This window comes from Phallusia mammillata, chromosome 2, assembly GCF_965637545.1.
Source record: "Phallusia mammillata chromosome 2, kaPhaMamm4.hap1.1, whole genome shotgun sequence".
Taxonomy (NCBI): Eukaryota; Metazoa; Chordata; class Ascidiacea; order Phlebobranchia; family Ascidiidae; genus Phallusia; species Phallusia mammillata.
Window position 1 is genome coordinate 10,251,010 of NC_137253.1, and position 25,504 is coordinate 10,276,513.

The 25,504-nt window shown below is 38.5% G+C and overlaps 2 protein-coding genes and 1 pseudogene across 5 annotated transcripts; all 3 read left to right on the forward strand.

The window, feature by feature from the left end:
- The first annotated feature begins 359 nt into the window (after window positions 1–359).
- On the forward strand, window positions 360–8,772 carry LOC145213513 (sodium- and chloride-dependent creatine transporter 1-like). Of its 3 annotated transcripts, none has more exons than XM_080081818.1 (14): window positions 360–546; window positions 1,744–1,850; window positions 2,748–2,878; window positions 3,410–3,536; window positions 3,870–4,014; window positions 4,794–4,929; window positions 5,229–5,363; window positions 5,731–5,834; window positions 5,942–6,066; window positions 6,375–6,487; window positions 6,564–6,701; window positions 7,079–7,282; window positions 7,566–7,733; window positions 8,114–8,772. In XM_080081818.1, exons 1-14 carry the CDS (start codon window positions 503–505, stop codon window positions 8,225–8,227), a joined length of 1,791 nt encoding a protein of 596 aa, XP_079937944.1. In that variant the 5' UTR covers window positions 360–502; the 3' UTR covers window positions 8,228–8,772. The 3 variants fall into 3 exon arrangements, with proteins under 3 accessions (XP_079937944.1, XP_079937947.1, XP_079937946.1); XM_080081820.1 differs by lacking the exon at window positions 360–546 and adding an exon at window positions 1,340–1,471; XM_080081821.1 differs by lacking the exons at window positions 7,566–7,733; window positions 8,114–8,772 and having other exon boundaries at window positions 7,153–7,262.
- A 2,454-nt stretch (window positions 8,773–11,226) lies between these two features.
- On the forward strand, window positions 11,227–15,208 carry LOC145213515 (uncharacterized; annotated as a pseudogene). The gene is made up of 3 exons (XR_013856845.1): window positions 11,227–12,151; window positions 12,555–13,595; window positions 14,150–15,208. The product of XR_013856845.1 is annotated as an uncharacterized LOC145213515 (transcript).
- A 344-nt stretch (window positions 15,209–15,552) lies between these two features.
- Window positions 15,553–24,055, forward strand: LOC145213514 (sodium- and chloride-dependent GABA transporter 3-like; the record flags this gene model as incomplete). Its single annotated transcript, XM_080081822.1, has 11 exons — window positions 15,553–15,634; window positions 16,105–16,243; window positions 16,318–16,453; window positions 16,595–16,729; window positions 16,920–17,023; window positions 17,287–17,411; window positions 21,836–21,948; window positions 22,319–22,456; window positions 22,767–22,970; window positions 23,098–23,265; window positions 23,336–24,055. Coding segments are annotated over 11 exons (1,458 nt in total), but the record flags the coding sequence as incomplete, so codon positions are not given.
- Window positions 24,056–25,504: the final 1,449 nt, after the last annotated feature.

A 25,504-nucleotide genomic window follows, 5' to 3' on the forward strand; every position in this document is an offset into this window, starting at 1 on the left:
CAAGCGCCAAAGCTCCTGCGTTTCGTGCCGCTGGACGTTTGTGCAGAGAAATCAGTCTGGGTTTTGGAATCAACGTTTTTGCCATGCGGACCGGTTTGAAACTAATTTTTTTATCACGGACCGTCCTTTAAAAATCACAAATGTTCAGCACCGAAAACTAATTACAGATATTACAATTTAGATTTAATGTGAACCTTGAGCGAGTTTTATGCAGGCCGGTAACAAACCCTTAACGGACCGGTAGTGGGCCTCGGCCCACTGGATTTAGGAGTCAAATAATAATAAAAAACATTTGAAGAAAATGTTTCTTTAGGGTGGCGTTGCACCAAGTGTACGTCATGCTTATCCCACAGTGGTTCACTGTTTGCACTGTACTTCAGGCATTCCCTTTAGACATGGTTCATTGAAATGGTTGCTTATATGCCTCATAACAAAACAACACAAATTGAACATCAGTATCGAGGCCGTCGGTGGTGGAGTGGCTTAAGTGCACCTTTGCCAAATGGCCAGGATCATTACAATGCATGGATGCTGCAAGAAAAGGAGGTATGTAATTATGGTTTAAATATGCAATCTCCTCAAGAGGGTGATACTAAACACACGCTTTTCAATCTTGCGCAACTAATGTGCTATTCATTGCATATTCAAACATTGTTGCCATTGCTTTTTTGATGTCTGAGTGTGGGCTTACTATAGTTGCACCAATCTATAGACAACAGCAGAAAACACGCCCGTACTTGAGATCTTGGTGTTGTCAATTAAGATGACATTTATATTAACGCATATGTTAACGTGGGAATAAACGTCCCCGGCAGAGGGAGTAAAGGCGTCCCCGGCAGAGGGAGTAAATGCATTATTTACCTTTATGGCAAATAAAAAGGGAGTAAATAAAAGTAAAAAAAAAAAAAAAAAAGGGAGTAAATAAGGAAATAAATGCATTATTTGCGGCCAGTTAATAGCAGAACATACCATGCAGTTATTTAGAAATTAAATCACTAACACGATTGGTAGCTGTAGAATCTTTTAATCTTTAAAGTTTTGCTCAAGTGTGCAGTTTTTATGTATGTTTATAACTCGTTTAAAATCGCATTATTCGCCAGTAGCAAAAACCAAAACGTTGCAGTGTGGTTTATAAAAGCCAGAGATATCTTTAAAAAACATTAGAGCAGTCAAATGATAGAAATGTTTGTGTTTGTGTCTGTAAAACATTTAATAACAACAATTGAAGGCACTGTCCATAACGCTTTTACGGAAATGAAAGTGTTGAATTACAATTTCTCTCGAAAATGCAGCGGCTTCCTTGCCAAACGCTCGACTGCATTCAAGCGCTCTAAGGACAGACAGTGTTGTACATTTAGTCGAACTGTGCAATAGACTGTTTGCAGGTTTAGGCAATACTTTAAGCAAGTTTGGGTCATTGGAACACACAGGTTGATTTTTGCTGTTCCTGCAATATGCCCAATAACGAAAGGTGGGTGCATGTCGGTAATAAAAGTGTCTAGCGAACAAAAGTACGAAAAGGTATAGTATTTGAATTGAAGTGCATAAAATTGTAAAGGCTTTTTTACGTACGTGGAAAAAATATGCACATAATATACTTGAGTTATTGAGGATAATAGAAACACGAGCCCACTTTAACAAAACTGGTCTTTCGGAAATCTGTTGTGTGTTAAGTTTCTGTTGAGATTGTAGTGCATACAGAATTAGGCCTATGTTATGTTCCTCATGTAGCAATTTGTGCAGAGACACATGGGATCGCCCGATTGAATCCTTGTTCGCTCAAGTTGGCTACTGCGTTGGCCTTGGTAACTTGTGGAGATTTCCTTACTTATGCCAAAAGAATGGTGGAGGTACGTGCGTGTGTTTGCCTTAACAAACTAAACCAGGGGTGGGGAACCTACTTTATATCGCGGGCCGCATGAATTGCACAACATTTTCGGGCGGGCTAAATATGTTTTTATTTTCAAAATCCATGCGAAATATCCGAAGCACACAAGTGGTTTTATATTTCATCGCTCCAGATTTGCTTTTTTCTTTGCTGTTACATGTTTGCAATTAACAAGGCATACAGGTTTATCACTTATTTCGACTAAAAAGTAATAGTTTGTCCATTCTTTCTGGAACACCGTAGCTCCATTATACCGATCTGTCTTTTTTCCAAGGATATATTTTTAAGGATCCACGCTAATAGCCCTCAAACCATTTTAAAACTAACACCACATGGCAAATGATTTGTTTGCTGCGAGGAGAGGCAATCGAGTGACGGTTACGTCACAAATATAGCAAGTGGTTGAATATAGAAAGTGTGGCAATTTTTAGAAGTGTGGCGTCATATTGTGGAATGGGAAGATTACCAATAATGTCGAAGTCATTTCAAGGAAATATTTGTACATAAACATTTTTTGGTTTTTGTATGCTATGTTGTATACTGTACTTTAACAAAATTGTGATGGGGGCTACATTAAAAAGACAAGCAGGCCAAACGTGGCCCGCGGGTCGCAGGTTCCCACCCCTGAACTACACCCTTGCAAGGGTTGTCGCAACATTTCGCTGTTTGTTTAAGTTTGCTAAGATTTTTTTGTACTTTATAACGACAGTGCTCAAAATATTAATACAAGCACATGGTTTCTGCACCAAAGTTCACAGAAACTTTTGTTGACCAATACAGTGCTTTATTTCCACTCTTTTTTACTAAAATGTAGATTCTCAAAATCCTAACAAAATTATTCCTGTCAAAATGTTTTCAGGGGTATTTTTGATTCCCTACTGCCTCGCATTGATGGTAATATCAATTCCACTCTACATTGTTGAAGTTGGTATTGGGCAATTAACAAATCGAGGAAAAGCAGCTGCTTGGAACAGACTGCCACTAATGAAGGTCAGTGGCAGATTTTTTTAAATATTGCTGAGACCTTACGTATATACAGTAGTAATTTGCAGTTGTTTGGTTACAGGATGTACTCCCTGATTCTCACAGTACGCTTGCTATGGTTTGACTATGAACCTGACAAAAGGTCATGAGCGTTTATTATGCCTAGTTACATGGCAAAAATGGTACCTATGTGTGCTTCCAGTATAAAAGAGAAAGAAAATGCCTTTAATATTTGCTAAACAAACATTAAAAATGATTGCAGTTTTCATGGGTTTATCTGTACGGATTCATATGATTGTGTAATACGAATTTGTTTGTTTACAGAGGAAAGAAGATTGTTTCAAACTTAAAAAAAGCTTTTTATTATGACTTTTAAAACATTTATCGACTACACAAAAACAAGTTAACGAGTCAAAGTTTTAGTGCTATATTTTTGGTATGTATTAAAAAGAGGGAACTTAAAGTGTGGTAAATTAAACTCAGGCCCTTCTGTGTATCAACCAGTGCAATAAAACGAAAAACATTTTCTTTTTACAGGGAATAGGATATGCTTCGGTGGTGTTAACGGTCGTCGTGATGATTCCTTATATGCTAGTAATGGCTTGGTCGATTTTGTACTTGGGCCACTCTATGACAACCGAATTTCTACCCTGGACAACTTGCGGTAAGTTTCCAAAACAGCGCTTCATACTTCCAATGGGTTTTGTACAGTAGTGGGATTCATTTTTTTTGTCTGCGGGTTCTATCACAAAAGTCATATTTTTTAGCCGGTGCTGTTGCAAAAAGTCCATTGACAGTAACCAGTAATGCTAAACAGTTCGCTGATCTCATAAAATTTCGTAAGATGGTTTTTTAGAACCGGGGCGAACCGGCTGAATCCCACCATGGTTTTGTACTTGGTTAAGTCCAGCAACAATTAACAAGAAAAATACATATTAAGTTCTGCGAAATGTTACTCATAACGTATCCTAATTGTCATATTGGTTTTGACCACAAGATAACCCTTGGAACACGAACTCCTGCGTGACACTTGATAAAGTCATGAACAATTCTCTGACCAAATCAAATGCTTCCCTGGAGTTTAACCAATCCATTTCGATCTCCTATACAAAAGAATCTTTATCTCAGGTTCAGTTTTGGAGGTAAGAAACATAAACAACGTATACGTACCTGTGAGGAAAGGTTGAAACGTTTTTGTTCAATTCTAGTGTTGTTTGTTGTAGCCGTTAAGATTCCATTCAGTAGTTGCTTTGTATCATGTGAGATAACGTCTTCTGTGATCGTCACTTTATACTGCAATCAGTGGTGGGATTCAAATTTTTTGTCAGCCGGTTCGATCACAAAAGTCATATTTTTCAGCCGTTCCTGTTACAAAAAGTCCATTGACAGTAACCAGTAATGCTAACCGGTCCGTTGATCTTATAAAATTTCTTGAGACGGTTCTATGGAACCAGCGCGAACCGGCTGAATCCCACACTGACTGCAATGCAAACCTTCATCAAATTGTTTCTTCTAGTGTAGCTTCGGAACAAAAAAGCACAGTTTGCGCTTCCTGTATTAGACTTGATAACTATTTTAAAGATAGCGCTATTACTCACATCGTCGCATAATGCGTGAAAGCTGTGCTGCAAGGTTGATACCGACGTTACATTAAATTTACCAGCATATCTAACTGGGCCAAATTAAGGAATTTGTTTTCTTATGGGGTAAAACTACTTGTAAAATAAAGACTTTACGCCAAAATTTCTGACATGGCCTATGCCGTACGTCTGGTAACCCTGTGTTAAACACATTTGATTGTTAACAAGCATCATGTGTCTTTAAATTGCTTAAGTCATCCCAGTCACACCAATGCAATGATGAGTGCTTCATTTGTTTCTCGTTTGCATTATCATCAAGCGATACATTTGCAAATCCTCAGAAACTACGTGCTAAGAATCTCCAATCCGGAAAATGGAATAGATGGAGAGTTTAACTGGCCAATGCTGTGTGCGACCATCGCTGCCTTTATTACTGTGTTTCTTGTCACTGTCGGAGGAATCAAAGTTGGTGGAAAAGTAAGAGAAAGGGAGATGAGATGAGTTTATTTTGCTTGGTGAACATAGCGGCACAATAACACTAAACAACCACCAAGCCGGAAATAGCTGCGCAACGGTAAAATGTTATGGAGCGCAAAACAATGAAGGGCACGATTGGTTGATAATGGTTGAACGCGCTGCAGCTACACCGTATTAAAAGGCGACACCGTATTCAAAGGGTGAAAACCTGAAACAAAAAAGCAAAGGGAAACCTAGTAGCTAAAATTTTTGGTAAAATTGTCGCGCACTCTTATGTAAGCTTTTTTGTCCCGCATTAGGTTGTCTACTTCACTGCAAGCTTTCCATACGTCATCTTGGTTGCCCTTCTGATCCGAGGAGTGACGTTAGAGGGAGCTAGCAAGGGCATCAGGGCTTATCTTTTTCCCAATTTGTCACACCTTGCAAAAGCGCAGGTAATTTATCAAAACATGCCTCGCACAAAAATGGTATCAGTGGTTCTCAACTCGATCCTGGCCATGGACCACCGGCGCTGTAAAAACGATATTCGATATTGTGGTCCATTCCAATTTTAAACAAGCTTTAAGTATGCATACGCAACAAGTATTTCGATTTGAAACATACTTCTTTAAAACTGATTTTCAAGAAGTATGCCAAAATTATTAACAATTAACATATGATATACAATAATCTTCAATTTATCACCAAATTCACTAGTGGTCCATGGACTACAAGTTGAGAACAACTGGTATACATTGTTTTAAATCACTTTTTATGACTTGAAAAGTATAGTGTATAGTAATTGACTTGATGTATTTTTAGGTTTGGGTTGATGCAGTTTCCCAAGCCACGTATACATTCGGAATAGGTTTTGCTGCCTTGACGGCTTTTGGGGGCTACAACCGGCACAAAAACAACTTCTACAGGCATGTATAAAACACTTATTATCTTGTGATTGGGAATTTTAAGGTTTTTAACTTTTTGAGATTTTACTTCAGCAGAGACAATTCTTTGTTGCATTTCTACGTTGCAGATCCACCTTTGTTGTTGTCTGTTTGGGGTGTCTTACTTCCTTGACAATGGGTTTGGCAACCTTCAGTGTTCTGGGTCACCTTGCCCACGTTATGGGAATCGACATCAACAACGTAGTGCAATCAGGTTAGAGAACCAAACAAAAGTTTTCTTTGCTATGATACCTTATACCAAAATAAGTTTTTCGAAACAAATTTTGGTTTAACAACACAGCAAAAATGCGTATAGCAGTAAAACTATTAGCTCCACAAAAGTATTTTTTTCCTATTTTTGCAATAACTATTCTAAAATAATAAACAGCTGATACGTTGTAAATTTTTAGTAAAGACATTACAACATGTAGAATCTAGTAAGAATAGAGAGTCGTGTGTTTCCTTTATGAACTTGTAATAAAAAATAAGTTTTTTGAGCAAATGCTTGTTCACTTTTATTAGGACCTGGACTTGTCTTTCAAGTATTTCCAGTAGCGTTGGCCTTAATGCCAGCATCGAAACTCTGGACGGCCATGTTTTTTCTGATGATATACTTTGTGGCAATCGACACTTCGGTATAGGCATGTTAGCTTCGACTATAAACTCTTTATGCAGGTAATTTTTTTGTTGAAATAAAAAAATATTTTAAAGTTTTCAGAGTTTGAGGGATTAATGGCCGTTATTGGAGATGCCTTTCCAGCAACAGTTTCTACTCGTCTAAAAAGAGCAGGCACCAACACAATTTTGGGGACTGCGTTTTTTGCTGCTTGCCTGTCACAATTACCCCCGGTATGTTTTCCCATCTAAAATAGGAAGTTTTTATTCCGGTATAACATTTAATGGTCGAGTCCGAAGGGGAAATGATGAAAATGAAAACGATACTGTGCACTGCACAGTGTGCAGTAATTACATTGTTAGCAATAATTTGTACTGTTATGTAATTACATATATGTTCTTTATTAGCTAATATAAATGTAAGTGTCCTGCAATGAATGTCCGTTGATGTTAAGGTTTTGTGCGCACAAAAAACAGAGGTTATGCAAAATATAGGGATTTCTTGGCAAAAACAGTTCAACCATCAAAAACTTTAACTCGCTTTTAGAAACGACTGTAAATGCTTATTATATTGGTTCATGTCATATTTGATTTGTACTTTTACCTCCTAGCAAGGAATCTACATTTTTGAGATGTTCAATACTTACGGCGGTTCTGGTATTTCTATGATTTTTGTGGCATTTAGCGAGGCGGTCACAATTGGATGGCTGTGGAACGCTGAGCAATTTAAGCGTGACGTCAAGCAGATGACCGGGAGTAACCTTGCCAAACCAATAATTTATTGCTACAAGTTTCTAACACCGCTTGTAACACTGGTAAGATACCAAATATCTTGTTTCCTATTATGACCATATTTGGAAACCTTCTTTAATTTTATTTCTAAGTTTTGAATTTGCAACCAATTCAACCTACAAAACAGGGTTGCAAGTTGAATTTTAAATTGCCATTAACGAATGTGTGTGCTGAAACAACAAATATAAGGAATTTTTTGTGTACTCACAGTTCGTCGTCGTATAATGAAAATCGCAACGATTAAGAAACTTTCATTAATTGCTTCAATATATAAAAAATTATAATCTTCGATCGGTTTGTTTATAGTTCGTTTTGTTTTTCTTCATCATTAAATGGGAACCACTAACAGTTGGAGATTTCGTCTACCCGACGTGGGCAAATGTGATTGGGTGGATCTTGTCTTTGTGTTCTATACTCTGTGTCCCATTTACTATGACTCATGTCATGTGGAAGGGAAAAGGAACATTAAAAGAGGTAACTTAACCATTTTCCCCGGTTAATAGTCTTCAAAGCTCTCTCCAACAACCAAACTATAATAATGGTCCTATTGCTAACTTTTAAGTCTGTTTCATACTCCACCTTTTTCTGTACACTTTGGCAGACGCTGATAGGTTGTTTACTAAAATACTTGCAACAGAAACAATTTTAAATGCTAGCTTCTCTCGATTTTTACACAGGGCGTTTGCACAACACACTGCTAAAACTATTAGCACCAAAATACACTTTGATTAGCACGTTGGGTATATAACAGTCAGATGTGATATTATCTGGTTACTTATATTTGTGCCATGAATTTGCTACCTAAACTTATAATAGTGCTATGAATTAAAAAAAGTGTATTTAATCTTTTCCAGAGATTTTATGGCGGGATTCGTCCGATGAGCGATGAGAAACAGCCCGAAAACGACGAAACAGAAATAAAAATGATTCCAAAACTGGGGACAGGAGACTCTGATATTTCTGCATAACTCAGATATTAGACGAATTTTGTAACTATATGTACTAATCTACTTAATATATAACTGCCCAAAACTATCTGAAGAAAAATTATCCAACACAACTATTATCCGGATTTTTACGTTACGTTTGCAAATGTTTACATTAAACCATTGCAGTAACTGCTTATTGTTCGCTCCTAGTTATAACGCTACTTGTATAACTGCACTTTTTGTCACTATTTTTAGGACGTATATGGCGTAGACACCCGATTAACCTACTACTACCGCGAAACATGACGTAGCAGTCAGTTGTGCAGTTTGTCGCCCAATGCTTTTTAGGCACTCTAATGTATTATTCGTGTCGTTGGTATTTGCACTGGTCAACCACCGCCAAGATAAGGCAGATTTTGGTCCAATCGGGTCCGTGATAAGCGAGGTTTGACTTATCGTTTTACGTGGGTGTTCTAGTGTGCGACTACTGTGAGGAATGGTGTTAGGAATGGCTGTATATTGAATGTTATATTTTTTTCCTGAAATAAATAAATGTGATTGGTTTACGCCGAATGTTTTATAAATTTTACATTATTTACACTAACCATTACTACAGACTTGATATTGAGTTTGGCTGAACTGGCAAGGGATGTTATGATACATACAACGGACGTTAATGCGGGATGTTTTAATAGAACGCTTGTGGAAGCACATAGCGGTAAAACGATTTCCCCGCTTTCATCTTTTCCATTTCCGAAGTCTACTTACGTTTTCATGTTAACTCAATCCACTGGGCTGGGAGTGCATGCATGTAGTGACTTATTGAATTAATGTTTTTTCTATTTGATATGCTTGCTGATTCTTGATTTTTGTGGCTTGTTTTTATCACTGACAACAAGTATCTACTTTGAGCACAAATAACCAATCTTGGAAGAAAATCAACACAGCGAAATCTTACTGATTATTATAAGAGAATCCGAATTCGGTTTGCTTTATGCGCCATGAACGAACGAAAAAGGTGAGTTACTATTTTAATAAAAATTGTTTTCTTGATGTTTCACCTGTTAGGCTACAGAATGCTGAAGGATGTTATATCAAAGCTCAAAACTGTAAGCGGTACCAAAATCATTTCCTAGTTCGAAAAGTAAAAACCCAAACCGGACCTAATCCAAATTTTGTTGCAATCAAAGACACAGTAGATTAGGGTAAGGTTTCTTGGTTTTATGCCTTTTGGCTAAAATCACATTACTATAGTTACCTATAGTTTAGGTTGGTACGAAAGCATATTGGACCTTTGTGATCTGAAAGACTGTTTGGTAAAACAGTTAGTTGTATGTAAGAACAGTAACAACAAATTGATGATTATATTGAACGCTAGTTTTTGTTGATAATAATCCTATACTACAGAGACAAATGGGAGTGTGGGATTCAGTCTCTTTTCGCCCAAGTGGGTTACTGCATCGGGATCGGCAATGTGTGGAGATTTCCTTATATCTGCCAAAAGAACGGAGGAGGTGAGAATTTTGTTCAAACAATAAAGTTTATATTTTTTAAATTATAAAATGAGGCTATATGAGTCCAATCTTAAATATGAAACCAAACAACAAGTAAAAGCAGTAAAAAGGAGGAGATAAATATAAAAAGGCCACTGGTTCATCTGTTGTTATAATTTTTAAAACAATGAATTGTGTACGTAACTTGCAATCCCATTTGCAAAAAAAGTAGGTACAATTGAAAGGTGTCAAACTTGTGTACATTGTACAGGGGTGTTTTTGATCCCCTATGCCCTCTCGCTGGTGGTAATGGCCATTCCCTTGTATATTTTTGAAGTCGGTTTGGGGCAGGTAACCAACAGCGGAAGGCTCGCAGCTTGGAACAGGCTCCCGCTAATGAAGGTTTGTATTGTATTGATTCTATTTGGATAAGGTTTTTGTGGTGGCAATAATCTTCGATGGAATGTATATTCTGCAAAATCCATACACGGTAAAAAATATGCAACAGTGGATTGTGTTTGTCCAGGCAGTGATTCTTAACCTGGGTTCGATCGAATCCCAAGGGTACGGCAGACATAGATTCAAGGGGTTCGACGAACGTCTGAAATGCATGACAAAAGTTTGAACCAAACTATAGGGGTGTATAGTCCCTAAAAATAGCAACTTTTATTTGCTAGATGACAAAATATAGGAAGGTTGTAACACTGTGCGCATTGTTCGTAAGCGGCAAAACAACGGATCTCTGTTGGCAGCAAAAACCTTTGGTCAAAACACAAAATGAGTTAGAAACCTATTGTGGGGGTTCGACCAAAAGCTGAAGAATGTCATAGGGGTTTGGTCGTGGTAAAAAGGTTAAGAACCACTTGTCTAAGGTTAATGGGATTGCCTTTAACGTCACTGGAACCCTGCTGTTTTTATAGCTGATGAATTCAACACAAGCTGTACAGTGATGTAGTAATGTATAGAAAGGCCACACTATAACCATTTTTATGATGTTGTAATGAAACAATGATGGTTTATTTTTGAGAAATGCTCAATCAAACTTACTCTTCTCTACAGGGACTTGGTTACGCCTCTTTGGTAATAACAGTTTTTGCCATGATTCCTTACATGTTAGTAATGGCTTGGTCGATCTTGTATTTGGGACATTCGATGACAACCGATTTGCTTCCTTGGACAACGTGCGGTAAGTAAAGTGAACAATTCGTCTTCTATTATAACAGATATTTAATATTAACGTATATAGCTACATTTCGGATGTGCTGCATAATTGATATCGATTTCCTTATTATATATTTGCTGTATCCGACGTTTATTGAAAAATTATGCTCAGCTGTGCAATGCGGCAATTAATACCAATTAGAATGTGTTTTGTCTATTTATAAACTGACAATTTATGGAAAGGGTATAACTCAGGGGCGGGCAACATCCGGCCCGCGACGGGATTGTGAACGGCCCGCAGACAGTTTCTGGTATTACATGATATAACGTGGCCCGCGGCCACAGTCTGCCGAATCCCCCACTACTTGCTTACTGTAATGTATGTATTTACCGCTAGATGTCGTCCCTGAGTTATGACGTCACGTTTCGTATATAACCGTGTACCGCGTCTTAAACGTGGCAGTCAATACAGGTAACCGCTTAAAGGTGTGTGCGTTCATGACATGGTGTCAGAAGTGGTTTTTCAAATAAAATGGAAGGTTCGTTCTCACTGCCGGAAGCTATGCAATGGAGTGGCAATGTGTCACAAAACTGGGTTAAGTTTATTAGGGGATTTAGGCTTTATTTGACAGCTGTTGGTTATGACGGAAAGGCTGCAAAAGTTAAAACATCTATGTTGCTCCACGTGTTGGGAGAGCAAGGTCAAACCATCCACTCAACATTTAAATTTGAAGAAGGACAAGAAATGCACTTTGAAACTGTGGTCAATGCCTTCGAAAGCTACTGTTGTCCGAGGAAGAATATCACCAGCGAGCGATACAGGTTTTTTTCTAGAAATCAAAATGATGGTGAAAGAATAGATGTTTTTATAACCGATTTAAAAAAACTGTCTAAAAGCTGTGATTTCGGTGAACTTTGCGACTCATTAATCCGAGACAAAATTATTATTGGTATCAAGTGTGATCAACTTCGTCAAAGTTTGCTGCGGAAAGTGGAACTAACGCTTGAAAAAGCTATTAAAATGTGCATAACAAACGAAACAGTAAGATCGCAAATGACAATGTTTCGATCAACAAATTCTAAAAGTTTTAGCTTGGATGCTGTTCAACGCGAACCACGTGGTAATCAATTACCAGCGCCTCGAGTTTGCAGATTCTGTGCCTTGCGACATGACGTCAGAGCGTGTCCTGTCTGGGGAAGGCGATGCTTGAAGTGTGGTGGAAGAAACCACTTCGCTCGATGTTGCAGTGCAGCTAATCACCCGCAAGCGCAACGCGCGGATACAATTCAGACGTACAACATGCAATCTGTAAGTACTACTAGTTCACCAAAAGATTGGCTTGTTGACATTTTTGTGCTTTCATGTACACTTCGTTTTAAGATAGATACGGGAGCCCAAGTTAATATTTTGTCACGGAATGATTTTCCAAAACTTCAGGAACGTCCATATGTTTCTTCTACTAATATTCGATTGATCTCATATACTGGCCACCATATTCCAGTTTGTGGGACAATTAGTTTAACACTTCAATACAGAGAGCAATCATTTACTCTACCATTTGTTGTTGTGGAGATTAATGCATTGCCTATTATAGGATTAAATGGAGCAGTGGCTCTTGGCCTAATAAATAGACTGGAACCGATTGTCAGTGACGAACAAAATTTTCTGTCCAGCTTTTCAGATTTATTTCAAGGGTTGGGTTGTGTTCCAGGTTGTCACCGAATAAACACCGATAGCAGAGTTTGTCCCGTAGTCCGTCCCAGCAGAAAAATTCCATTTGCACTTAAAAACAAACTACAACAGGAGCTACAAAGAATGGAAAGCATGCAAGTAATCAAAAGAATAGAAGAACCAACTAAGTGGGTGAACTCTCTTGTAATAGTAGAAAAGAAAAACGGAAAACTAAGAGTTTGCTTAGATCCGCGAGATTTAAACAAAGCAATTTTGCGTGAGCATTTCTGTCTTCCGACTAGAGAAGAAATTATTAGTCAATTTTCAAATGCTAAAGTATTTTCTAAACTCGACGCTTTGTCTGGGTTTTGGCAAGTAAAGTTGGATGAAGATAGTTCTAAGCTTTGTACGTTTAACACTCCTTTTGGACGGTATAGATTTTTGCGCATGCCGTTCGGCATTTGTTCTGCGCCAGAAGTGTTTCACAAGTTGGTGTACATGATGTTTGAACACATGAACGGCGTTGTAACGTCTATGGACGATATTGTGGTTTGGGGTTCAACTAAGCAGGAACATGACATGAGGCTTAAAAATGTGTTAACGGTTTTGCAACGCAATAATCTGAAACTCAATAAGGAAAAATGTGTGTTCGGTGTAGACAAGATTACTTTTCTTGGTGAAGTTGTTAGTGCTTCAGGTGTTCAACCTGATCCAAATAAAGTTCCTGCAATAGAGCAACTAAAGCGTCCTCAGTCTAAGGGTGACTTGCTGAAATTTTGGGAATGGTCACGTACCTAGGTCGTTTCATTTCCGACTTGTCTACTAAAACATCTTCTTTGCGTTTGTTATTGCATAAACGGAGCAACTGGGAGTGGACGCAAGCACACGAAATGGAATGGAGGAATTTAAAACGGCTGGTCACAACTGCCCCAGTACTTCGGTTTTTCGACCCCAAGAAATCGATCAAAATTTCGGCAGACGCATCTAAACATGGACTTGGAGCTGTAATTTTGCAACAGCATGACAACATGTGGCAGCCAGTGGCTTATGCGGCAAGAGCTTTAACATCCGCTGAAACAAGGTATGCACAAATTGAAAAAGAATTGCTTGCTATCACCTTTGCATGTGAAAGATTTTATCAGTATGTTTATGGTCAGAAGTTTGTGGTAGAAACTGATCACAAACCTCTCATAGCGTTGTTTCTCAAGGAGTTAAATAACTGTCCGTTGCGCATTCAACGTCTAATGATCCGGTTGCAAAGATTTCATTTCACCGCAGAGTTTACTCCAGGTAAATTCATGCACACAGCTGATTTGTTATCAAGATGTGTGGAGAACAGTGTGTCCGTTCAATCGCTTTCTTGTCATAGTGTATGTGAATATGTAGATCTAATTGTATCCGCTATTGCTTGTATGCCATTAGTTAAACAAAAGTTACAAAGTAAAACCATATGTGACGAACAGTTGCAAATTGTAACGCGTCTTGTAAATAATGGTTGGCCTTTACATAAGCGTGCTTGTCCTGTTTTAGCAAAACCCTTTTGGGATGTCAAAAATGAACTTTCTGTTGTTGACGGTATTTTGTTTCGTGGATCTCGAATAGTTGTTCCAATGTCTATGCGCAGTTATTTTTTAGAACGTGTGCATGAAGGCCATTTGGGTGAAGTAAAATGCAAAGGACGAGCTCGGGAAAGTATATATTGGCCTGGGTTATCCAACGACATATCTGGTTTGGTTTCTTCCTGTGCCATTTGTGCAAAATTCAGGTCACAGCAACAACGCCAACCGTTAGAACCTCACCAAGCTCCTTCTTATCCGTTTCAGAAAGTGGCAACTGACCTGTTCTATTGGAACCGAAAAATGTTTTTGGTAACAGTGGACTACTACTCCGGATATCCAGAAGTAACCCCGTTGACTACAACTTCTGCGGCGTCTGTTATAAGTGGTTTGAAAACTATTTTTTCCAGGTTTGGAATTCCCGAAACTGTTATCAGTGATAACAGTCCTCAGTTTTCTAGTGAGGAGTTTGCAAAATTCGCCGAGGAATGGGGCTTTCTTCATTTAACCTCGAGTCCACATTATCCACGATCTAACGGACTGGCTGAGAGGAGTGTCCAGACAACGAAGCAACTACTTAAAAAAGCTCACGCCAGTGTACAGGATTTTAACAAAAGTTTGTTAATATTTAGGAGTGCTCCTCTCCTTTGCGGAAAATCACCTGCACAGCTTCTCATGGGTCGGCAAATCAGACACACGATGCCCCTGGATATCGAAAAGTTAAAAAGTTCAACTTGCCGTCCGTTTGGAAAAGAAAGAAAACAACAAAAGAAGTATTATGACAGGGGAACAAGAAACATGCTGCAATTACAAGTGAACACTCCTGTAAAACTTTACAATACCCAAAACAAACTATGGGATCAACAGGGAACTATAGAAAAACAGTTATCTCATCGGTCTTATCTTGTAAAAACTAGTGATGGTGTATTATATCGGCGTAATCGTGTTCATTTACGTCCATTGAATGTTATTGTGAATCCTTACCCTTCGAGACGTCAGTTAAGTTCAATTTAAACGAAGGGAAGTTGTGATGTATGTATTTACCGCTAGATGTCGTCCCTGAGTTATGACGTCACGTTTCGTATATAACCGTGTACCGCGTCTTAAACGTGGCAGTCAATACAGGTAACCGCTTAAAGGTGTGTGCGTTCATGACACTTACTACGTCAAATTATAGTTGTAACAAACAGTAACGCTCCCCAATAACAAAAAAACTTTCCCGCCGTTGTTACCATTGCACCATGCATCCATTGTTACGACATAACTGCCAACCTTGCGTGTGGCCTGCTTTCACGGTTTCCTTTGTTTCCCCATGTGTAGTGTGGTTAGTGTTTCAGCAGTATCTGAGTCTGTGGTGTATGCATTAAATTGGCTGTGATGAATAATTTTGTTTGGACTGTATTGTAATTGCGACGTTCTTGATTGTATTTAATTTAGGTGGTCAAAAATCCGTTTTAAATCACTGGATAAATACGCGATTAATGTATCGATTCACGAATCCGGCCCGCCAAGTACTTCATTTTCCCATATCAGGCCCGCCGACTGGAGAAGTTGCCCGCCCCTGGTATAACTAATACCACAAAGTGCATCTACGTTTTTACTTCAAAATTGTATAGTTCTGTTTTGTTATCTAATTTTATACCAAATTGTCTACAGTTCGGTTTGGTTCGGGTCTGGTTCGGGTCTGGTTCGGCTGTAGTTTATGCCTGGTTTGAGCCTAGTTTATGCCTTGTTTGGGTTTAGTTCATGTCTAGTTTGAGCCTGGTTCGGGTCTGGTTCGTTTCTGGTTCGGGTCTGGTTCGGGTCTGGTTCGGGTCTGGTTCGGGTCTGGTTCGGGTCTGGTTCGGGTCTGGTTCGGTTCTGGTTCGGGTCTGGTTCGGGTCTGGTTCGGGTCTGGTTCGGGTCTGGTTCGGGCTTAGTTTATGCCTGGTTCTGGTTTGGTTTTGGAAATCTTAAGTAGTTAACGAACGGTTATAAACCTTTTCGACTGATCTTCCTCTTCTCCATTTGATTCAACTAACATTGTGTTGTCAGACAACCCTTGGAACACCAACTCATGCGTAACACTTGAACTGGTCAGGAACACTTCGCTGACCACATTCCTGTCCACTTCTAACCAATCGCTGGCATTCGCTTATTCAAAGGAATCACTTTCTCAAGTTCAGTTTTGGAGGTAGCGTTATACAATAAAGAACCCTATCATCGTTATTTATCATCGAGTATTTGAGGATTTAATATTGTTATCAGGAATTACGTTGCGAGAATTCCCAACACTTCCAATGCTCTAGACGGGGAGTTTAATTGGCCAATGCTGTGTGCTCTTATCGCTGCCGTTACTACAGTGTTCTTTGTTAATATTAGAGGAATCAAAACAAGTGGAAAGGTAGTTTTCACTCACAAATTTACGTTCTTGTTTTAAAAAGATTGTAGTTAGCAAAATCCTGCTAAAAGTTGTTATATTTCAAGGACATATTTTAAGATTTTGCTTTTTTTGTTCCCAGAAGCTGTACTTCTTTTATTTTAGGTCGTTTACTTCACTGCAACCTTCCCTTACGTCAGTTTGATCGCTCTGCTAATTAGAGGTGCCACACTGGATGGCGCAAGCATGGGAATTAGGGCTTATCTTCTTCCGGATTTGTCGCAGCTCGCGAAAGCACAGGCAGGTTTTTATATGATTTTAAAACATTACATTAAACAACTTGACCATCGAAAAGCACTATTTTGCCATCTGTAGCAGTGCAGCGTTTCATAACGTTTCAACGTTGCGCAGTTATATCTGACTTGGTCATTGTTTAGTACTTAACTATCTCTTACTCCCGTCGAAATAAACTCAACTCCTTGCACTGTAGGTTTGGGTGGACGCCGCCTCGCAAGCAGTCTACTCATATGGCATCGGCTTCGTAGCGCTAACTGCTATGGGTGGCTACAACAATTACACGGACAATTTCTACAGGTATGCACTTTGACAACATTTTGTAAAACAAATCTCGTTAAATTACCGCTGACTGTAGAATAAGTATTGCACTGAACATTTTGCATCCTACAGGCACTTCACTTTGTAACATATCTATTCGGATGATCGGAAATTCTGGTTAATCGGGCCATTTTTGGCAAATTTTAGTTTTAACCGATATTTTGTTAAAATTTACTTCAAGTCCATTTAAGAGTGCCAACCAGAAATTTGGTTCAGGTTTCACAAAGTTTACTACGTAACAGGTCTTCATTTTTCATTGCGGCCATCGGGACTGTGACGTCATTTACGATGGGTTTTGCCACCTTCAGTGTTCTCGGACATTTGTCACACGTCATGGGTGTCAACATTAATGACGTCGTGCAATCAGGTTCGAATTTGCCATCCGATACTAATTGAAACTATATCATATCTTAATGAAGCATAGTCTACAAAACCAAATTATACCTTTTAAACATTTAGGGCCGAATGCAGAAACCTGGATTATCGCTGAGCCTCGGATTATCTACGTCACGGTCTGTTGATCCGTATGCAGAAACTCGGCTTAGCGCGTGAGCCGGGTTTGACAGTGATCCGCGGATCAGGATTTTAGGTGGATTTGTAATCCTGGTAGATCGGTGGTTTAGCGCTCTGAGCCGCCGATTTTTGCATTGCAATGGTTATTTCCACGTGGGCAGGGCTCGGTGCTCTGCGCTCAAATGCAAAGTTAGGTAAGGCAGACGTGCACGGTTGTATGCGTGGTCTTTCAGACGACAGGAAAAGTTTATGGTAGTTTGATGTGGTGGTATTTAAAATGGAATACATTACTTTTTAATATCATTTTCTATTTTGTTTAAAAACAAGTTTTATTTTTTTAGAAAAATCTATTTATTTAATCAGTATCATTTTATTTAATCTGCCTTTTATAAATCATTTTTTTCAAATCATCATTTTTTTAATCAACTTGTAATCACCATCGGCATCACCAACGTTTTGTCATGGCCTCAAGTACAAGCCTTGATACAATTGATCTTCTTGAGATGTTGGATGATACCTTTGCCATTGACACCAGAAATGTAAAAGATTATCAAAATCCATTTGAGCGCTTTAACAATGAAGATTTTTTCAAGAGATTCCGCTTCTCCAAGCCAACAGTTTGTCTCCTTCTAAATATAATATCTGAAGATGTAATAGTGAGAGCTCATGCCATTCCTCCTTTTTTACAACTTCTGATAACTTTAAGATTTTATGCAACCGGTCATTTTCAAAGAACAGATGGGGATTTGATTTCGTGCAATCAGAGCACGACATGCAGAATCATAGAAAAAGTAAGCATAAGCATTGCAAAGCGAAGGGATGTTTTTTTATCTTTTCCTTCGTCAGATGATTTGTCAGCTTTGAAAAATAAATTTTATTCCATAGCATCATTTCCGAATGTAGTTGGTGCAATTGATTGCACACATATACCCATTCAATCACCAGGAGGAAATGATGCTGAGGTTTTTCGCAATCGAAAGGGGTTCTTTTCAATTAATGTGCAGTGCATCTGTGACCCTTTTCTTAAATTTACAAACATCGTTGCCCAATGGCCAGGATCTACACATGACTCCAGAATTTTTCAAAATAGTAGAGTTTTCAGCAACTTTGAGGATGGTTTGATTTCTGGCTGTTTGCTTGGAGATGGTGGATATCCATTGAAGCACTATCTTTTAACTCCATTCCGTAACCCTTCAACTGCTGGACAGAACCGGTACAACAAATCTCATATTAAAACCAGGAATTGCATTGAACGTGCCTTTGGTGTCTACAAGCAGAGGTTCCGGTGTTTAAGAATTCCATTGCGCACCAAGTTGGAAAATTCTTTGGCCATAATTGTTGCCACAGCATTTCTACATAACTTTGCCATAACCCACAACAACAATATAGAAATTAATGATACAGAGGATGATCTTGAAGTTGACATGGTACCTTTTTCTTCAAATACAACCCGTGGAAATTTTTGGCGAGAACAAATTGTAATCAACCATTTTTCCTGAGCTTTTTGTGTAAGAAATGCATTTTATCAGTTATATATTTTTGCATTTGTTTTGATTTCTGTTATATTTCAGCGTTTGTTTTGAACTTATTATTTAGTTTAGTGTTTAAAAGATTTTATGATTCTGTGACTAATTTCCCAAAAAAACAGTGGGTTGTGTTTTGCCAAAATTCTATTTCACACAATAATATTTTAGAAACAACACCTTTTTAAATGGTACTAAAGTCTACATAAAACAGAAGTGGTCGAACCTGTTGTTGCACGATAGAAAGTCATGGACACCATGTTGTGTCCAAAATAATCCAGAGGTTATAAGAAACCATACATACATTGCCTGACTTTTATAAACTGGAGAGCTTTATTCCGAATTTGATTCGCCAATTCTTTTTTCAGAATAAAGCTCTCCAGTTTATAAACATCAGGCAATGTATGTATTATGGTTTCTTATAACCTCTGGATTATTTAGGACACAATGTGGTGTCAATGAGGGCAATATATGCTCTATGGTGTAAGAATAGGTTGGACAGCTTTTGTTTTATATAGACTTTTCTTAGGATCTATTTTATATTTTGCCGGTGTACTTTTGTACCTAATATTTATGACCATTTACTGTGAATTTTGGTAATTTCAAGGTGTTCGCTTTACTGCAGCTAGACGAGCATGTTTTTTGTAAAACTAGATAAAATTATTATAACAGCCACATTTTTTTTGTTAACATATAATCAATTTTACATTGCATTACATACTAGGCGGAGTTTTCTGGTCAAAATTTCTTACATAATCTTATTTACATTAAAATCTATCTGACTTCAGAGGCTTGCATGGTAACTTTTTTGTGATACCACCACACATTCATGTGTTTATTATTTCCCATTTCTGATGTAATGCTGATTTGTTGGCGGTGAAAGAGTTCAAAAATATAACCCAAAACAATGTTAACTTTTTGTGGTTCAGGCAAGCAAAAGTCAGCAGCAGACTTTATTGATTACAAATAAACAATGCATATGGTAAAATATATAAACACATGTGAAATAAAAACTAGTGAAAAAAACAACAACTAAACAGGCGAAATATATTCAATGTCTGCAAATTAATTTGAAATGATTTAATAACATAATAGGTGCCCTTCACATTAGCCTTTTGCCTTGAGCAATATGAAGGGCAATTAAGTGCTCAATCCGTCCTGCTTTCCTCGCACACTGGATCCTTTCCCAAGGTTTTTTTTTTTAAGCAGGACGGAGGCCCTTCCTTGGGATCACCAGTATGTTTCGTAGGAAGCCCCCTCTGATTACAGTAGGACATCGGGCCGGCAGCACTTGCAACCACATTGCAGCGCACTCCTTTCTCGATTCAGCGCCCTTCTCTCCTTTATTTCGGCTAATTGCTCAGCACAAATAGCCTCTTTCATTTGTGCCACCTTCAACTTTTGTGCAACTAAGGCTCGCCTTTCTTTTGCTTCACTGAGCTGCTCGTCTTTGAGAGCTAGCTCCCTTTCTAACAATAGCTGCCTTGTTGCCATTTCATTTTTGCGCATCGAGCGGAGATTGCTGCTCTGTGGCTGAGACACAGTTGTTGATGTGCCTGGCGCTGCAGTTGTTAACTCAACAACAACCTTACTGCTCTCATCCTTGGGGGTGGCCTCTGCGTCACAGTCAAAGTTGTTTCCCAAAGGAAACACCTGTGCTGGAAGGGCTGCTGCACATAAAAAACACTCCTGTTAAACTTGACTTCTACAAAAATAAGTTTACAACTGCTCTCACTGTACCTGTGACCAACTCGGCAAGAGGGTCCTCAACAAGTAGTGGTTGCCCACCACCTGTCTTGAACATCTCTCGCCTGTTGTCGGCATGCAATTTCTTGGCTCTGGCTTTCTGGTTTTTCCACAGTCGCTTTAAATGGCTAGTGTCACAAGGGTTTTGGACACAGCTATTATAAGCTTCCGTGACCTGCTGCCAAGCCAATTCCTTGCGCCGTGCAGAAGCCTTGTCGGTAGCTTTGCATTCAATCACGTCACTGAAGTGGAACTTCGGATCAGTGAGCAAAGCTGCCAACCACTCTTTGTCAGCATCAACAAAGCTGTGGCGTGCCCTTTTGCTGCAAACTTCTATTGAAGACATAATTCTATAATCATAAATGAGTTATAGTGCCTAAAAAAACACAACTGTTAGCTGACAGATATCAGTAATAAAGCTATTTACAATGAACTTGATACCAGTAAAAAGTTCTCAAGAGAATACAACTACTTTTTGTCAAAGTTGAGGAACAATCCTACAAAAAAAACGGTACTGTCTAAACTTTTTTTGCCGCCGTCTGCCTCATTTCTGTCCACTCCAAACTGTTAGCGACAACTTTCCTGTTGCAATTTGCCGTCCAAACCTATTCGCGCCAAAACAAAAGCTGAGTCACAACGGAAAATTTGGCGTCAGTGATGCGTGACAGACCAAATCCAAGGCTTGGCTGAGCCGAGCTTGATCCGAGTTTCTGCATACCGCTGAGCCGGGCCTATGATCCGGGGATCGGCTGAGCCTCGATTGGCGCTAAGCCGCGACTTGAGATAATCCAGGTTTCTGCATTCGGCCCTAAAAATCTACTATTTGGTCAAGGTTAGGTTATACTGATTTTATGTAAATGCCCTTTTGCCCTATTCTAATTTGGGAGAAAAGCTTTGTCTAATTTTAACATGATTTTTAAAAGCAGAACAATATTTAGTAACAGTAATCAGCATTGGCACAGCGAACCAAACAGGATATTATTCGTTAAAAATATTGTTTTTTTTGCAGGACCCGGTCTTGTCTTTCAAGTTCTTCCAGTAGCTTTGGGCCTTTTGCCTGCATCGCAAGTATGGTCTGCCCTCTTCTTTCTTATGATCTACTTCGTGGCAATCGACAGTGCGGTTAGTAAACCTTTAAAGACAAAGCAGCTCAGAATTCTTACTATGCAAGACATAAGCGATTGTTAATGCCTGTGAAAAACATATGACATACATTTCCTATTTACATAACGTTGTAGCGGCCTCTCTCACTACGATTATCGTGTTCTTGCATACTACAGCGAACCGGACAAATTGCCCTTTTCTCTGACTCTCGTCTTATACGGCATATTCGTACTTTGTGTTATTCTATGAAGGTACCTCGAATAAACACCTCGCTTTATTGGTGACCCCGACGTGATGTGAACACGCACAACGTTACAATTCTTACAATAAATATACATAACCATATAGAAGAGTATGAGTGACATTTTCTTTTTATACCACGTTTTAGTTTGCCGAATTTGAGGGTCTTGTGACGATTTTGGGGGACGCTGTTCCGGGTCTGATTTCTACTCCCCTCCGAAGAGTGGCAACAAACACAGTGCTTGGCTTTGTATATTTTCTTGTATGTTCTTCACAACTATCTAAGGTAAACTTGATCTTAAATTTCACAGCTTATCTGCCCTTTGTTGATAATATGATGAGAATTGTTTTGTTTTTGTCAATAACAAGGGGGGATGACTTCTGCAAGAATTTATTACTTTTCACAGGTTATGTAACAAGTTATTTTTTGCAAAAATAAAACCTTGGATAGTACGGCCCCATGTGACAAATTATTTTTTAACCAGGAAGTGGAACCGGAACTGAAACCGAACCCGCGTACCTGTTTCAGCGGTTTATTTCATTAAACCCGAACCGCTAGTTTTTTTGTGAATCAAATTTTTGCTTTTGATTTTCAGCAAGGAATCTATATTTTTGAGTTGATCTTCTTCTACGGCGCATCAGGAATATCCTTGATTTTTATTGTTCTCGTCGAGACCATCGCGGTTGGCTGGTTGTGGGATGCTGCCCAATTCAAGCGTGATGTAAAACAAATGACCGGAAGTGACCTTTCCCGATTCTTCATTTACTGCTACAAATACGTTACACCCCTTGTATCCCTGGTACCCATCTGTTATAAAACCCAATTGTCTTAAGTTGTTGTTTGAAAACTATAAAATTTTAAGTAAAAATTAAATCAATCTTTTGCCTTTGCCGGTTTTTGTTTTGTGATAACTTTTTTGTTTACAGTTTCTTTTGATTTTCTTTATCATCAAATTTGAACCGCTGACTGTAGGAGATTTTGTGTATCCGGTATGGGCGACTGTGATTGGTTGGGGTATGGCTTTGTGTTCAATTCTTTGTTTTCCTGCTGTCATGATTTATGTCATATTGAAAGGAAAGGGCACACTAAGAGAGGTAAAAGTCGCTATTGCAATATGTTTAGTGCTACATGCTTTGCACTATCAAATAACTGTTTCAATTGCAGAGATTTCAAAGAGGTTTACGTCCCATCGCCGTCAAAAAACTTCCCGAAGACGACGAAGCAAAGTTGAAGATAACAGAAGTTCTTTTAGAAAAAAGAAACACAAGTCGCTTTTAACGTCTATTTGGACCGTTATTTTCACCATTAAACATAGAAACACAAGTGTATGTTAGAAATATATTTATGCTAAAACAATGTGTGTTTTAATGATGTGCGGTAAACGTCAGTCCATAAAGGTGTATTTTTTGCAGTGTTTGTGTGTATCCAGTTTACTATAGGTATGTGTTGCATATCGAATTGTGTTGTTGTTCAAAGTCAACCCAACGCTATAATCAAGCTTAGTTCTTTGTTTTGCAATGTAACTTTGTGCAAATTCCAAGAAAGTTACAACTTGCAAGGCAAGGTTTTTTTGGTCTATGCCTGATCCAGGTTGACAAGAGCGCTTGGTTTAATGGTGTTTCGATCTTTTTTTATCGGTTATTTGATGTTGTACAACTGTAATAACTTGCCAGAAAAGTGTACACGTAAACAAACAACGGGGATAATGTGAACCAGCATGAAAGCCAAATTAAGCTCTAAAATTGAATCAATTCTTTTTGTGTTGGTTTATCGTATTTTTTTATTAAGTACACTTATGTCGACGTTGTGGTTCGCTGCTTATAATTGGAAGCTCCTAAACTAAAGCATGTCTTGTACAAAAAAATATATCTTAGTTTCACTCAATCAGTGAGCTCAGACCAAGGTCTTTAATTCAGTGTTGTAAGTTAGGCGGATGTTTCGTGTAGGTTCGATCTTAAGTTTGTAAACGGGTTTGATTCGTGCTTGACATTACCATACGCCCATACACTGCTTTACTTTTTCACTGGTCGGAAAATTTCACACAAAATAAGTGGTGGGTAAATATTTTTTTTTGATTGTTAAAATACTTGAACAGGAAACTGCATATGTTTTCATTATGTTCTGTCGGTCAGATTTAGTCTGTTGCCGTATAGTAGAGAACCAACTTTTCAGCAGGTGGATCAATGGCTGACATTAAAAATACGAACAGGTTAGTATATTTTATGAGCACATCTTGTTGGCTGAGCCTTTGTCAATCCCTAAAAATGTTTTTTTACAGAGACAAGTGGGATCGACCAATTGAGTCATTTTTGTCTCAAATCGGATATTGTATTGGGCTTGGCAACTTATGGAGATTTCCATATTTATGTCAAAAGAATGGGGGAGGTAAGATAGTTGAATAATTACGGTAATTAGTTTAGGCGCGAATGTTTTACGTCTCTTTGGAAAACGATAGTTTTTTTGTAATTTTGGACAAGGATGCATGACAAACGAATGCCTGGTTTAAAACTCCGAAGCATGAAATGTTTTAACATTAGCCTTTTCAAGTCGGGTTCGGGGTTAAGTTTGAATAAAGCGAGCCTTATTCAACCTGACTTGACTTTCGACTTTTATGTTGCAATTTCATCAACTTACGGTCCTATTTCGGGCTTTGTTTAAAAACGTTTTGGGTTAAGGCTGGTTTTGGCCTTTGTTATTTAAGTGGTAGGACAATTTTTGGCATAACTTATAAATTAATAAAATATTTCAAAGAATAAAATATTCAAAGAAAAATGCATCTATAGATTTTCTTACTAACAGCAGTACCGAAATATTCTTGCTATCTTATAACTATCTTTCAGTACGGAATCTACATTTTCGAATTGACGAACTGGTATGGTGCTGCGGGCATCGCAATTATTTGGATTGCTTTTAGCGAGGCATTTGCGGTTGGTTGGTTGTGGGACGCAGATGAGTTTAGGTGTGATGTCAAACAGATGACCGATAGTAACCTTCCCATGTTCATTATTTACCCATACAAGTTGTTTACTCCTCTTGTGACACTGGTTGGTACCATATAAGTATTGTTTACATGTCAATTTTTGACGCCCATTCTGTAAGGATAGAAAAAGTTGCTATTTTGTTAGTTCGTCTTGGTTTTCTTCATCATTAAATGGGAACCACTAACTGTTGGAGATTTCGTCTACCCGACGTGGGCAAATGTGATTGGTTGGGTCATGTCCTTGTGTTCTGTACTCTGTATCCCATTTGGAATCGCCTTCGTCATTTGGAATGGAAAGGGGTCATTAAAAGAGGTATAAGATCAATGCCGTTGCTCTGATCCCATCTCTTGTC

What these genes read in the sequence shown, in the direction of transcription:
- LOC145213513 (XM_080081818.1), top strand. Translation starts at nt 503, where the DNA reads ATGGCCAGGATCATTACAATGCATGGATGCTGCAAGAAAAGGAG. An exon ending in ATGCCAAAAGAATGGTGGAG is followed by an intron (nt 1,851 to 2,747) that starts GTACGTGCGTGT and finishes AAATGTTTTCAG; the next exon opens with GGGTATTTTTGATTCCCTAC. An exon ending in CACACCTTGCAAAAGCGCAG is followed by an intron (nt 5,364 to 5,730) that starts GTAATTTATCAA and finishes ATGTATTTTTAG; the next exon opens with GTTTGGGTTGATGCAGTTTC.